Here is a 15,829-nt window from a genome sequence, read left to right as displayed (position 1 = left end):
TTTCTTTCCATCCTTGCAATGGTGTTTCAACTGTAATACCTTTTCTCAACGTAAGCAGTACAAAAATATCACAGATTACAAATCTTAAAAATTGCATTTCACTACCAAATTTAGATTACCTTAAGAAAAAATCATCTTCACTACTTTCCTATTATTGTAATCTACAATGATGACAGGTAGACATAATTCTTTTTAATTTAATATGCCATGATTTCCCTAAAAGCTGCATACCTATCACCACTACTCCATTATTAAATTTGTTAAGATTTCCACAGCACCCTTTGTCTAATATAAAAAATAGAGTATTTTATGCTTATCCTAAGTAAAATGATAGAGATGTTTAAAAATAAAGAACATAATAAACAATTGCATCTTTCTTAACAAATCCTTTAAAACTATATGGTGACAGAATAAGACATAACTCTTTTGAGTTTGTATAGGAAGACTGGAATTGTTACATGGCCTAATTAGATGATAGCCAGGCAGACTTTAGATAATCTTCTTGGATTTGTGACTTATAGACAATGGGGTGTTGTTAAGACCAGGATCTTTATATTTGGTTATTGAAAGATATATTCCAGCGGTTCTTTATGGTAAGGGACAGTCTTTGCGATATAATACTTTGATTCTATAGCTGGTTTGCTAACACAATGTGTTGAACAATCCTACTTCGTGTATAACAAGATACATAAAGTCAACCAATTTCTTAAAATGAGAAAATATAGAGACTTCTTGAAGCAGTTCCTTAAAGAGATTGACTACACTGCGTGGTGGTGTTCTGATCTTAGGAAGACTGGGGACTTGGATGGGAGGTGCACAGGACCTACATTATATCTTAAATGGGATGGATTTCAATGTCAATTGACTCAGATTTCAAAAGGGAACAGAGTTCCCTTTGTAGTAATTACTTGGGTAATGTTCAAAGAGAAAGGAACAGAAACTGAAGCAAGGGAATTGGGAACATTTTTAGTTTGGGTTATCTAGTGTTGAAGCCTTAAACCTACAACTTAACCCACTTATTCTGCAGGGCCTCGAAATTGTCAATTCAAATATCCAGTTCTTATCTAGGAGCCCAAGTTTTAAGAGAATTTTTTCAACCAGTTCCAAATTTACAAGCTAATTCTTCTGGAAGTAGAGGGTAGAGCTGAGCAAAGCCTGGAAGTTGGGAAGATTCTCTAATACAATGATACCCCAGGGTTCTAATCTAGTCCTGTTTTCTACAAATGAAGCCTTGCAAGTCCCAAAAATGTTACTGGATAGAATTCCAAGCCTCGTCAATTTTTCCATGGTTCTCAGAAGGGAGGTAATCAAAAAGATCTGAATAAGAGTATTCTTTTGTTCTTCTGCTTTCATGGTAGGCAAATATTTTTTTCCTGTAAGTAGGCATATTCAAATTAAGAACTGTGCTTTACTTTCCTTTTAAAAGTCTTAAGAGATGTCTGGAACTTGCTTCAAATTAAACCTGTTTGTGTGAAAGGTGGGGGGATGCTTCAAAATAAACCAGTCATGTGTACGTAGGTGAAGAGAGGAGGGGGAATATAAATGAAACATGATCAGCCATGAAGTGATAATTGTTGAAACTGGGTGATAGGTATATAGGGGTTCATTATATTAATCTAGTTGTGTATATGTTTGAAAATTTTCTGTAATAAAAGATACACTGGAGATACATATCTCCTATACATCTTTTTTTTTAAAGTTACATAGATCATGCAAAATGTTACATTAAAAAAATATAAGAGGTTCCCATATACCTCACTCCCCCCACACATACTTCTCCCACATCAACGGCCTCTTTCATCATTGTGGCACATTCATTGCATTTGATGAATACATTTTGGAGCACTGCTACACTGCATGGATTATAGTTTACAATGTAGTTTACACTCTCCCCCAGTCCATTCCATGGGTTATGGCAGGATATATAATGTCCTGCATCTGTCCCTGCAATAGCATTCAGGACAACTCCGAGTCCCCAATATGCCCCCATACATCTTTAAGAAAGGCTCAAGGTTCAAAATGAGGTTGTTCTTTCTGCACAAGAAACCTGAATAGCTGAACTGGCGGGCCCTCCCTGGGTAACCATCCCCGGACACTTTCCTCTCCCTCAAGTTATAAGCCACTTAAAAGTGACAATTAGGCAAGTTCAGTTCCACATAATGGCCCTGAACAGTCCTAGTTAAATGTGTATGGCATATAGAGGCAGCCTGTGCCCGTACAAATCTTTTTTTAAGGCTCTTTTGTTTGTAACCTTCTGGATCCAAAAAAATTCTACCTGAACTGAGGTTTTCTAGGCACAATGTATAAGTGAAAGATAAGAAAATCCATGTACTCCATTCCAACCACAAACAACTGACTCCCTTCCTCTCTCCGGTCCTCTAAGATACATTCCTCACAAAGCCTCCAGAATGAACTTAAAAATGTAAATCAGATCATATTACTCACTTCCTTAAAACTCTACAATAACTTCCCATTTCAAACTCCCACAGGTCACTTTCCTAACTTCAGGTTATTTGTATTTGCAGGTTTCTCTGCATTGAATGATCTTTTACATCTTCATGACTGGTTCTTTCTTACCACTCAGGTATCTGCTCTAATTTCATGTCCTATGTAAAGACTAGCTCTATATCCTTACCCATAGATATCTACTTAAGCAAAATTGCCAAAATGTACCAAGATACACTGGGGACTTTTGTCTAATACTTTACTACTCAAAGTACGATAGCATCACCCAGGAGCTTGCAATTGGAAATGTAGAATCCTATTGAATGACAATCTGCCATTGAAAGAGATCCCCAGATGAACTGTATGCACATTAAAGTTTCATGAACACTGATCTAACATGTAATGGATAATAGATTTCATCTTTTTCTGTTATTGATTATTAAGGAATAATTACATATTTAATTGACAAACTCATAAATAACAATGCTATATATCTAGGTATATGCATTCTACTGAATGCTGACTGGTGAGAATTTATCAAGTCATTTTTATGTCAGTTTGCAGAAATCTTTTCCAAATACGTATTCAATAGTTTTCCTTTTGTATATATAGGGAACATCATTAAATTTCTCACAATTGTGTCCTTTAAGCAAGTTAAGAATTTTCAGATCTCTCTTTAATACAAAACCCAAAGTCTTAAGATGGCCACCTTCTAAGATTTTGTCATAGGTTTTGCAAATAGCATACATTCCTGAGGGATAATCATGCTATAGTCACCATAATTATTTTAAATTACTGGCTTATGCTGTTGTTAATGTATAAAATTCAACAAGATGTTTAAAAAAAGAACAAAATTACCTAAGAGTAATTTTAAGTGAAAAGTCTTTTAACAAAGTGAAATTACAACACAACTTTGAATAAACTAATAAAACCTCGAAGTGCAGTAATGCTTTTTATTGTCTGCACATTTCAATGAGTAACATTTAGAAATAATAATCCCATGTAACAGTGACAATCTTATTTTACAGCGTGTACATCATTTACAGCCACATAACACATTACTTTAGGAGATTTTCCAAATTTAATATTCTGAGATTAAGAAAGATAAAAAAATTATTCTCAAGGAACTGATTCTTATCTGGTGCAAGAACAGAAACGTGAACATTATTTGAAACACAAAGCCACGATATAGCATGAAGTAAAATTACATTTTAATTATATTGAACAGCAGTGTGTAAACATGAAGCAACTAAACTTTAAAAGGATACATCATATGCATTGCATTTATGAACAGGATTTTTATTAAATTGCCCTAAACCGACTTTTTTATATTAAGAGCCATTTTGATTTGCAGCATGCTAACACAAAGCATTGTTAAAGGAGGCATATTTTAAATTTTTACAATGTAAACTGAATATCCAGTTCCAACCTCTATTGGCAACATATTCTGTTAAATACTGCAGAAATACTGCCTCACATTGAAAATGCATGTTAACAATATGGTATATAGATTTTAAAAATCAAAACTTTCAATAATGGCATAAAAGTGCACCTTTAAACATTATAGCAAGTAAGACTAGGGCAATATACTTGCTAAGATTGTATTAAAAAACCCTCTAAACATTATATTTAAGAAAACTGTGTTCTCTAGGTTTAATCTTTAGAACATTAAGAAATACAGTGCTGATTTTGTTTGCAACACTACTGTTGCATCCATTTTACAAAGCCCCATGTGACTCAATTGTTTTTATTATATATGTCACATTAAACATCAATTTGAATATTAAAGGGAAATATATATGTATATATATACATATATATACATACACACGCAAATTTAATCCTCAAACTTCACCTTAGACTTCATCACAGAGTGCTCCATTTTAAACATCCTACCCGGCAATAAAATATTAGCAGCTTTGAAATTACTTTTTTAAAATAATACTGAATGAATCTAACCTGTTTTCCAGTGAAACTTTTTAATGAATACAGGAAACTTTTTCCATTTCTGGAATTCAATTTCCAAGTACAATGTAAAAAGTTTAATGGCTACCTGACTGATGAATGACCGCATTTTATTTCCCCACCCCATTTCTAAAATTGCATAAAAGTGAGGCTTGTTTTCCACAGTGAAGCACTGCTAACCTCCTAAATTTGTATTCTCATTCAGGAACATTTGTCTCTAGTATGATTAGCCAAAGAAACTAGCTGTCTTTACTTTCCCCCTCTAGTTTAACTATGCACATTTATACTACTAAATAAACAGTTAAGATTTTCTGCAACCATTCTATGGTACCTCTTCAATTCTTTAATTAATTTCAAAGGGCTATGAGGAAGCCTTGCTAATTCAAATATTTTAGGATCTTGAATACAAGTTTGTAAAGTTATTATCCACTATCAAGCTTTGAAACCAGATCAAACAGTGAGATTTTCCTCCCAATTACCATAAAATATTTCTAAATAACTTATTTCTTCATACTGATCTTACTACATAAGAGCCTCCTTGTGGTGCCTCATAATATGCTGGTTTTTTTCTGATGGTCTTCGGAATCCCTTCTTGCAGAATTCACACCTATGTGGATAGTCTTTTGTATGTATTGATATCACATGCCGTTTAAAGCCAGATGCATCTGTAGTGCTGTATTCACAAAACTCACATTGGTAAATCTTCCTTCCAGTATGGGTTTTCATATGTTTTTTGAGCTCATTCTGTTGCCTGAACCCTCTCTTGCATCTTTTACACTTCAGGGACTGATCCTTAGTATGAACTGAAAGGATATGACCACTAAGAATAAATGGATCTGATGTTTTAAAGTCACAGTGCCTACACTGATGAATTTTCCTACCTTTATGTATATCACTATGCTTTTTGAGCTCAGATGGACGATGGAAACCTTTATCACAGACCTCACATTTGTGAGGAAAATCCTTAGTATGAACAGATATGATGTGCCGCTTAAGGTCACTTGAGTTGGTGCTCTTATGGTCACAATGAGGACACTGGTGTGTCTTATGTCCTTGAAACAAATCCAGATGGCGTTGAAGCTCCCTTTCATCACCAAATGCTTGGGGACAATGCTCACATTTATATGGCAAATTGTTACCATGCTTAGACTTAATGTGAGTTTTCAGATTTGATTGGTCTGCACACCTGAAGATACAGTACTGACACTGATATGGCTTCTCACCAGTATGGGTTCTCATGTGCTTCTTGAGTTCAGAAGGATGTCGAAAGCCCTTTCCACATTCTACACAAATATGAGGAAAATTCTTGCTGTGAACAGCCAACAAATGTCTGTTCAGTAGTCCCTGTTCTGCAGTTTCATAGTCACAGTATTTGCACTTGTGCATCTTCGGTTCCTTGTCTCTTAATATAAGTTTATTTGAACTCAATGGACTTGCCTCTCTGTATCTTCTTGTATATTCTGTAAATTCATGGGTTTTGTCAACTTTGTTTATAAGCTTATGGCTTTCTAAGTGGTTATGGAAACTTACTTTCTTGTTAGTTGTAAAGTCACAATCTGTACACTGATATTTTTTTCTCATCAAATGATCAGGATGATTCTTCATATGTCTTTTCAAGAATCCCCTGGATTTGAACTTCTTTGTGCAAATATGGCAAGGGTATACTGTTAAAGGCTGTCCATCAGGACCTATTATAACAGCTAGATAAAAAAAAGGAAGTTGTTACATATGGTCAAAGACTGTTGCAATGGGTTTTATAACAAAAGCACCAAAACTAGCTTATATTCACTATGAGATAACTATATTACAGGAATAAAATCCTGTACAATAAAAATGCACTTTACAAGTAATTTATTATAAGATGACTCACTAAGAAGTATTGAACAGCACTCTACTGTAAGGCTTACCTGCAAAATGCTGTATTACATGAACACAAAACCAGAAACAGGCACCCTTTATATTTAAACCAACGTGAACATTCTCTTTAAAACCATCTTTCGAGTGAAGAGCAAGCAAACATGTTTTACTAAGTACCAGTAAGTCACACATGTTTAAAAAATCAATTATCTATATCATATACAAATAGGTACACTGAAGTAGGACTACATTGCAAATAACTTATTTTTTCCTTAGTGACATAAATAATTCCAAATCTCAAATCATTATAATATTCATAAAGCAAAGTAAATTACCTGTTTGCCATTGCCTGGTTTCTCCTCTTCTCCTCTTCTTGGCTTTTGGTTTAAGTACTTTATTTGTACTAATATTATCACAAATTTGCAGGTACTGTGCTGCTGTACTATTTCTGTTTTCTAATGTTGAGTCCAAACTATTTCCTAAAAAATTGATACACCATTAAGCAACATGTATTTATCCTTTCTTGTTTAGGTCAGATGAAGTACTGGAGATGACAGAACACCAAGTTACCATTGTAGTAGTAAATTTCACAAGTTATACCAATTTTCCTACTCGCTTTTCTCTCTCTCACACACATATATGCAAATACCTTGAATAGCATATTATGTGAAATTAATTAACTTTAAAATATTCCAGTTCATTCATCCTAATGGAATAAACTGTACAGGTGAATGTAGCATAAGAAACTGAATTTTATGACCCTAAACCAGGGGATTTTAACCTTTTTTTGTTCCACAGACCCCTTTGCCAGTCAGGTGAAAACCATGGACAGACCCCTTCTCAGAATGTAGTGGCAGACAGTTTTATGACACTCAGCATCAGCATGTCTTTAAATTAAATTTTAGCATTATTCAAAATTACGTTTTACAACTTTCCCATAATTTCAATACCTGATGACCTAACACAGTTCAACATCTGTTCAAAAGGTCATTTTCGGCAAATATTTAGAAATTTGAGTTTTCCTATGGTGTCATAAAACCATCTCCACCATCCTCACCGAACTTTTTGCAGGCAGTTATCCACTGCACTCAGAGCACACTACATCAAAATAAAAATCATACTAAGTCCTCTCTATATTGTGTATTATTTAATAGACCACACCCACACCAACATGTTCCTGCAAGAGTGTTTTTAAATACATAAAATTAAAAAGAAAATCAGTTACATATATTGAAATACAGTTACTAAAATAAAAAGCATATGATATAATAATATACATATGTGCTACTTTCTTAACACATTAATAATAGAATACATCAAAAATATAGGAAAGTCAAAGTAATATTCTATATTTTTAAAGACATGTCAATGTGCAGACTGCTGTTTATCTTGAATAAGAACATTAAACTTTGGTGTAGTATTTCACAAGGCAACACGCACAACATGTTGGACATCTAATCAAGTTGATTTTTTTCAATTCAAACTCATGGACCCCCTGAAATCTTGGGGTTCTGTGGACTCCTGGTTAAGAATCCCTACACTAAACAAAATCCTTCAATCAAACCAACTTCTCAACAATAAAGGCTGATAAAATTAAAGAGATTCAGCAATAAAGTCATGCAGCTATTTGCCATATATAACAGATCTATTGTGAATAAGCTTTCGAACAGTTTATTTAATATGAAAAGTAATATGTATTAAGAATTAAGATTGTTTTTGAGTTCAAACAGATGTGACAATTCCCTGCAATTTCCATGGGATTAACGTACTTAATAAAATCCTAGTTTATATACAACCTAAAACCTAAGTGTTTATATAGAACTTAAAATATAAGTTATGTAAGTTACCACACACACACACACACTCACAGAAGTGTACAATGCAATGGAAATAGTGTGCTAAAGTTAATAGCACAATTATAATAGTATTGTTTCATGAATTATAAAAAAGGGACCACATTAATAAAATGTTAAATTGGGAAAACTGTGAGAAGGGGCTATATGGGAAACATTGTACTTCCTGCATGATGATTCTGTAAACCTACAACTGCTCTAATAAAAAAAAAATAGATGGAAAAAGCTTAGTTTTTACAGTTCTGTTGTGGTTTTTTGCAAGTAAGCCTAAAAGTGTATATCTACAAAATGTCAGTTTGGCTTATATGCTGTGATATATGCCTCTAATTGATTCCTCTGAAATCTACGTTTAAATTTAGAGTTAATTACCTCTCCAAGGGAGAACAACCAGACACTTTATGAGAAAAAATCTCTTGCATATGATAAAAGAAAAAGCTAACAACCATGGAATAACACTCTAAGACGTTTATTAAAACAACATATTAAACTGACACATGGGTTTTAAAACAATTATGTAAATCTTGCTGCCAGAGAAATTGACAATTCTGCTCTCAGAAAGTCATTAAAAAGTGACTGATGTCCCGAATAAATTTTACTTTTTGTCAAAATAATTTCTTTTTATAATTTTTTCCATAGCTACCTGACACTTATATTTTGAGGCAAATCTAAAATGAACTGCATTCATAGATTAACGTGCATTATGTCTACGTATAAAATTAAACAATTTGCCAAAGAGGCAAATTCCTATGTAACCAGCTAGTTAGGTCTGACCAGGCAAAAGTCCCAGTACTGTGACTGTAAACACACACTAAGTACTCTCACTAAGCAGTACACAGCTCACACATAATGCTTTCTCACCTGATGCCTGACAATCCTCATACCTTCGGGAAACTCTTCTTTCATCCCCTAAAAAAAAAAAAGACTAATTTAAAAACTGATATGTTGATTTAATTATTACTAACGGATCACATTTTCATCTACAAAATCTTACTTTGACCACCATTCCCCAGATTAAATTTTTTTGTTGAATCTTCCACTCCCATAGATTTGATAAATCCACACACTGAAAATAAGGACTGCTGTCAGGATCCTTGGAAATGTTAATAACTAAAATAGTTTTATATTTTTAATGAAACTGGATGGATATTTTTGCAGAGTACCACAAACACTGAAGATGCTCAATAAATGACTGTTGAATGAATGAACTTTCGGGAAAACCAAGTAAAGGTAAAATAATGCATTTGAACAAAAAAATTTTCCAAGATGAATAGTATACTTAGATCATCTCGTAAATGAGATAGAATAAATAGAAAGGAAAAAAAAATAACCTGATAAATTTTACCTTCTATATGTATTACCTAAAAGAGCACACCTAGATTTCTGTTCCTTTTCAAAACCCCAAAATCTTATAATCTGTAGTGTTAATACATGAAGTAAGTTTTTCCAACAAGGGAAGGATCAATTTTCAAAGGCTTTTCCTACTTTAGAAAAATAAAATTTTTATGACACTCACTAATATAGGTAGGATTTAAAATAGCCTGTACTGAAAAACACTGCATTAAGCAAGGTTCATTTTAAATAACACAAGGTAATGTGGTAGGAAAATCAAGTAAAGCAACTAGAGATGAATTAGTCCACAGCAAAACATTTTATATTAGCCAACACATGGTGGCATTAGCACAGCATATTTAATGGCCTAAACTCTGGTCAAATATATATGTTATGTACTAATCAGGTGAAAAAATGCCAGTGTCCTACCATATGTCGCAGCCCAGACAACAGGGACAACTGTTTTATTAACATCAGAGTCCTCAAGCTGTGTCTCAGGGAGAGAAGTTCCTTCCTCTTCCCCTACAATGACTTCCATGTAAACTTCATCTGCTATTTCAGCACAACCTAAATTTTGGAAATAATTGTTTGTTTATAACCCCAAATAATTAATAAATGGGTAAAAAGTTCCAAACATTTTTAAATCTTTCAACTTTTCAATTTGATTAAAAAATATATATATATAAATATATATAAAATATATTATATATATATTTTTATATATATTTAGGCACTTTGGGAGGTTAGTGTCATTAGGAAACAATTATTTGACAAAATTCTTATTGTCCTCTTAGAACTTAGTCCCATGAAAATGTCTTTTTTTACTATATAAAATCTGTGCACTTAAAATATATTAACTGATTTTACAGTCCATTGGGCATTACCAATTTATAAAAAGAGTTTGTATTCCATAAGTTTGCTGACAGATCTTTGGAAATCAGAAAGCAATTGCCATAGAAACAATGCTAGAAAGTGTTCTACATACCAAATGAAATGCAGTACTGTACCATGTGATAACAAATAATTTTGTAAAACTAGTAACTGAAAAATAATTTAAATAAAAATATATATGTATACATACACACATATACATTAATCTTGAATGCTGGTGCTCAAGTATATGTGGGCAGCTCAGCCTTCAAGAGGCAAGATTTTAAAAGAGTCACTAATGAACAAAAAAGCACATTAAGTGAGACTCATTTAAAAAAAAATACTAGTATTGTGGTAGGGAAAATATTTTTAAACCTACACATCACTCAATTTATTTTATGTAAAATAATTTGTCTAGCTATATCCTGTTTAAAAATGGCTTGGATTTATGATTTTCCTTTGATTCACATATTGGCATCTTCTACTGACTATAACATAGAAATGTGGGGGAAGACGTATCCCTATTCTAAATTTCCCTTCTTTCCATTAATTAGACAGAGACAGTGGTCTAAATTTTCCACATCCCTATGGAGTTATGGCTTCAGCTAATTTAAGCTTCATTTCCAACTCCCTATTTACCTATTTCCTGACCAAAGAGTTAAGAAGATAAACAATGCAGAAACAAGATAGAAACTATTTCAATCAACTCTTTTCCTAAATGGGACTGGAATTCATCTCCCCATGGTTCTCGAAAGAAACTTGAGGAGTGGAGCACAGGTAAAAACTCATATTGGCAAGGTAATGTAGCAGAAGTGGAGACCCTTGTCCCTCTTGAACAAAACAAAAGCTGTGCTTGAGGACTAAAATAGCCTTAGGGAAGGATTTTGTTCTTGTGCTAAGGTGAGAAGCAAGTAGGCAGAATAAAAAAAGTCTCCTTAAGGAACAGTACAACACAGCAGGAAAGGACACCTGAAGAGCTTCTTTCAACCTGTGGTACTCAGCCCTAAGAAATCTTAGGTAACGTAGCATAATGAGTAAAGATCCTGGCAGCTTGGCTTAGGATAGTTGCTCAGCTAACCCTTCAGTGACAGAACAACCAGTTAACCCTTCCACTGTTGAATCCAGAGAGAGATCAACAGTGCTCATTACCATGAGGAAAGAACAGTAGCTATAGAATTAGACAGATATGAGTTTAAATCCTGGCTTCCCCACTTAATATTGGAATGATTTGGGGCAAATTACTTCCCTTCCCTGGGCCTGTTTCCATCTATAACACAGGTAAAATAATACCTACATCAGAGATGAACTGTGAGAATAATATATATGTAACTTATCCAATAATGCCTAGCACAAAGTAGTTACTCATTAATCTTCTATATATTTGTGAGCTCCTTTGAAATAAAAAAATGTATGTTGATCATCTCTGTATCTTCTAATAGTACCTGAGACATGGTATTTCATGTTTGCACATACATTTATGTGCAAATAGCCAATAGGATTATTCTCCTTACTTACGGCAAAGGGTCAGGCTTATTTTATTGAACTTTATTTCTATATAGGGCTTGTATCTCTAAGATTGCTGTATTTTTTAAAAATGCATGACGGTTGCTACTAAGTTACTACGATGCCTTTTTATTCTTACTGATATCATCTTCTTGAGAAGAATCTTTAACTGCCATGTAAACCATCTTCTCCCGTTGCATCCGGCTCTGGTCAAGCATTCCAGCTACAGAATGTCCACTGGTGTACTCACTCTCTGTGACAATTTCTGTTCCACCTTAAAATTTAAAACACATATCAAAATAGAGAAGCATCATGGAAAAATTCCCTAAATTAATAAGGTGCATTTTATAAAGAAATATATTCCTTAAGAAATTATTTCAATATAAAGTTAGCAATGTCAAGAAAATTTCCATATAGATAACATTTAAAATTTTCACTTATCACTAAGAAATAGTAAAAATTACTAACATATATCACACTTACATTCCAAGTACTGTATAAGTTTATATATATATTTACCCATGTCTTCCTCACAACAGTTCCTTATGTAGTTACTATTATTATGACCATATTATGGATGAGACTAAGGAACAGGGAGGTTAAGAAAGTCACCAAAGAATGAGGATTAAAACTCAAGTAGCCTGCCTCTAGAATCCATGCTCTTACACACTCATTATCCTACTCTAAACCAAATCCTTTCCACTTATTTTGAGATTTTTAGCTGCAATATACTACTCATGCTTGAAAGAATCTAAGAATGATATATTTTGCATTCCTACCTTATATTCAAATATTTTTTATATAACATCTCCAAAGAAAACTATAAAATCATCTGCATTTCGAGGATCATTTCAGAATATTCCCCATAAAAGAATAAATTCTAATTCCTAACTATCATAACAATAAAATTAGTCTTTGTACCTATTTCAACATCATCTTCTGCTTCAGCTTTAAATATATACACTTTTATTACTTCTGATCCAAACCCATCTCCTTTAACATCTTCTTGTGAACCATCATTGCCTATTTTTAATGGTGTGTTCCCCATATTCTCTAATTTCTCCCCAACGTCATCCACTGTAAACACAAAGAGGAAAATATATCAGTCAAAAATTACCACTGGGTGTATAGGCATAAGTGCAAAATAATGTGTTACCCACATACCCACTATAATCATTTGGTAACCTATCATGCAGCCATTAAAAGTTTTAAATTTCTAGGAAAAACTGATAAAAGCTCAGATATATAACAAGATCACAATTATATAAAAAACCTATTCAGATCTCAATTTATATACACAAAATATAAACCATGTAACTTAAAAACCATGCAACTTTAATAAAATTTTTGGGGGAAAGATTCAATAATATTCTATCATTTTCAACATTTTAAATTAAATCACAACACCAAAATTAAATAGAATTAGAATATAAAATACATACTACTCATAAAATAAGCTCACAAACAACAAAGTAAACAGCAGTTACTTCTAAAACCAACTAACATATTAAATCTAGGACTGAATAAAAGAGGAAACAGAAAACACCTGAATGATTTTTTAAAGGGGCTTTCAAAAATTACTATAAAAATAAAATCTCAGTAAATATTTTCATTCCACTTGAGTCAATGGAAAACAACCTCAAATTTGTAATTGTGTATACTTCCTGATTTAGCAATGCAGGCTTCATTTCAAAATCATATAATGTTAAAATAATATTTGAGAACATTACTTACATTTTAAATATACTTACAAAATTTGAATCTCTGCTGTACAGTGTTCAAGGATAACATTTAGTTTAACATTACTACTATGCATGAACTTCGCAATGATTATAGTAAGAAACTTTTTCTCCAGATCATAAATAACATCAAACAATATATCCCCTCTAGATATCTTATGCCTACCAATTTTTTATTTCAACTTTTGTCTCTATAAAAAGAGAATTTAATGAAACTGAAATATAATCTAAATAGAAAATCTATTATATACATTATATATATATATATATATCATATATGGTACCACATATGAAAACATAAACTCTGAAGCCCTTGATAATCCTAGAACTACTGAAAACAAAATAAAGGGACATAAGAAAAGTTTCATTAACTCGATTTTCTTGAAAAATAACTTTCAGGAAGATCTAAATGGGATAAAGCTCAGATTTCCCATACCTCAGTTTCAAATTTGCCATAACTTCAAAAATATTCTTTTGGCTTTTCAAAATGGTGAAAAATAAATGTCAGAAATCCTTTTTTACAACACATATGTACTTTAACTTTGTGATTAAATTTAAATGATTTCATACTATTTAAGAGTTCAAATAATTTATGCCTATGAAACAAATCACCCAACTGATGAAAATAAATTGACTAAAATATTTTATGCCATTAAAGCCCCTAATTCAATGACTACATTTTTGGCAAGTAATTTTAACAATGGGAAAACTAATATGAAGTGAAAAAATAATGATAATGTTTAAGTAGCTGATATTTGTTTAACAGTTTACCTTCTTTTAAAGTATGTTGAATGAAATAATGTGAGTTCATAGAAAAATTAAAAGAGGAAAGTTAAGCTTTCAAAAAAGTACTTTCTTATTTTTGGAAATAAAGATATAATATACAAAAAACTCAAACAATGTCTGAAATATGAATCTCTTACACTGGGAGAAGTACTCTCATTTGATAAACGCTGCTTTATTTTACTTGAATGATTTAAGTGACCACATTTCCTCCTGTGATAAATTGAATTAAAATTATAATTCACAAAATTAAAACTTATGGAATGGTATATACATTTTTGTTACTTCTCATTAGTTTTGCACCACAATTTTAGCTTTGAGTATGGAAATTATTGTTGCTATTCCCTCTGATTCCATTTCTACGTTTCCTTAAGGTCCATATTGAGTCTTAACATATGCATTAGATTAGGTTCCTCTGAATGAACAATTTTGGTATGAAGTAAATATGACATAACTTGATCCATATTGTAAATTTATATGAGGCGATAAGGCTTAATATTAAATACGTTGGCATGGAAGCAGAAATTTTGAGAAGAAAACCATCAACTTGACTAAAATTTATTTATATAGTTTGTTATAGGAAATACAAAATTAACAAAGGCTTAATAGGCAATCAACTGGCTTTAGAAATAGTTTCTCATATTCTTCTTAATGCAAATAACTCTCAAAATACCTAAAATTAAACCTTAACTTTTTTACTTGTTGTAAAGCCCCACATGACATCCCAGCTAGCAACAAGCTGGTAATATTATAGCCACCACAGAATTCTACTGAACACTAAATATAACATAAAGGAGTAAAGTGCATTGTTTTCCAACACTGCAAAGTTTGCTAACCTTAATATTCTTTTATATCCCATTGGTACAGTTTGAATTATTAAAATCTCATCCTAGCTAAATTTACAACATAATATTCTTTTTTAAGAGTAAGTAGGCTTTTTACTTTACCCTGTTAGGTTACATCTACAAAAAGTATATGTTGGATATGTTATTAATATAGGATATACTGATGTACCATAGGGATGAGAGCAGACAAAGGCAAAGGATCAATACTACATCATACTAAGAAACAACGAAAATAGTAACATTTAATTTACAAAGGTATTCCATTCCTACATATATATCAAAGAAATGAAAACACATGTCCACATAAAAACTTATACATGGATGTTCACTGCAACATTAATCTTAATAGCCGAGAAGTAGAAACAATGCAAATGACCATTAACTGATGAATGGGTAAATAAAATGTGGTGTATATATACACCACATTTTATATATATATATATATATACACACACACACACACACACACACACAGAGTGGAAAGTTATTTGACCATAAAAAAAAGAATTACTGATACTTGCTATATACCATAGTTGGACCTCTAAAACATGCTAAGTGAAAGCCGCTAAACACAAAAGACTATATTTTACTTACACACTGTATGATTCAATTTATATGAAATGCTCAGCATAAGCAAATA

The 15,829-nt window shown here is 32.3% G+C and overlaps 1 protein-coding gene across 14 annotated transcripts in view; it reads right to left on the bottom strand.

Moving 5' to 3' along the window:
* Positions 1-3,384: 3,384 nt before the first annotated feature.
* The window catches only part of ZNF711 (zinc finger protein 711), a 28,055-nt gene continuing 15,610 nt past the window's right edge, over positions 3,385-15,829 (bottom strand). For 8 of the 14 annotated variants that reach the window (XM_058291188.2, XM_058291182.1, XM_058291185.1 and 5 more), the window contains 5 exons: positions 12,744-12,899; positions 11,962-12,096; positions 8,979-9,026; positions 6,603-6,746; positions 3,385-6,110 (listed from right to left, as the gene is read on the bottom strand). In XM_058291188.2, coding sequence (XP_058147171.1) covers positions 4,933-6,110; positions 6,603-6,746; positions 8,979-9,026; positions 11,962-12,096; positions 12,744-12,899 — 1,661 coding nt within the window. In that variant the 3' untranslated portion in view covers positions 3,385-4,932. Of the gene's footprint in view, positions 6,111-6,602; positions 6,747-8,978; positions 9,027-9,878; positions 10,017-11,961; positions 12,097-12,743; positions 12,900-15,829 lie in introns of all 14 variants that reach the window. The other 6 variants (XM_004466510.4, XM_058291179.1, XM_058291177.2 and 3 more) reach the window with 1 other exon arrangement.

The sequence above is a fragment of the Dasypus novemcinctus genome, chromosome X (genome assembly GCF_030445035.2).
Source record: "Dasypus novemcinctus isolate mDasNov1 chromosome X, mDasNov1.1.hap2, whole genome shotgun sequence".
NCBI lineage: Eukaryota > Metazoa > Chordata > Mammalia > Cingulata > Dasypodidae > Dasypus > Dasypus novemcinctus.
The sequence above is the reverse complement of the archived record's forward strand: the minus strand, read 5'-3'. Positions and strand labels throughout refer to the sequence as shown.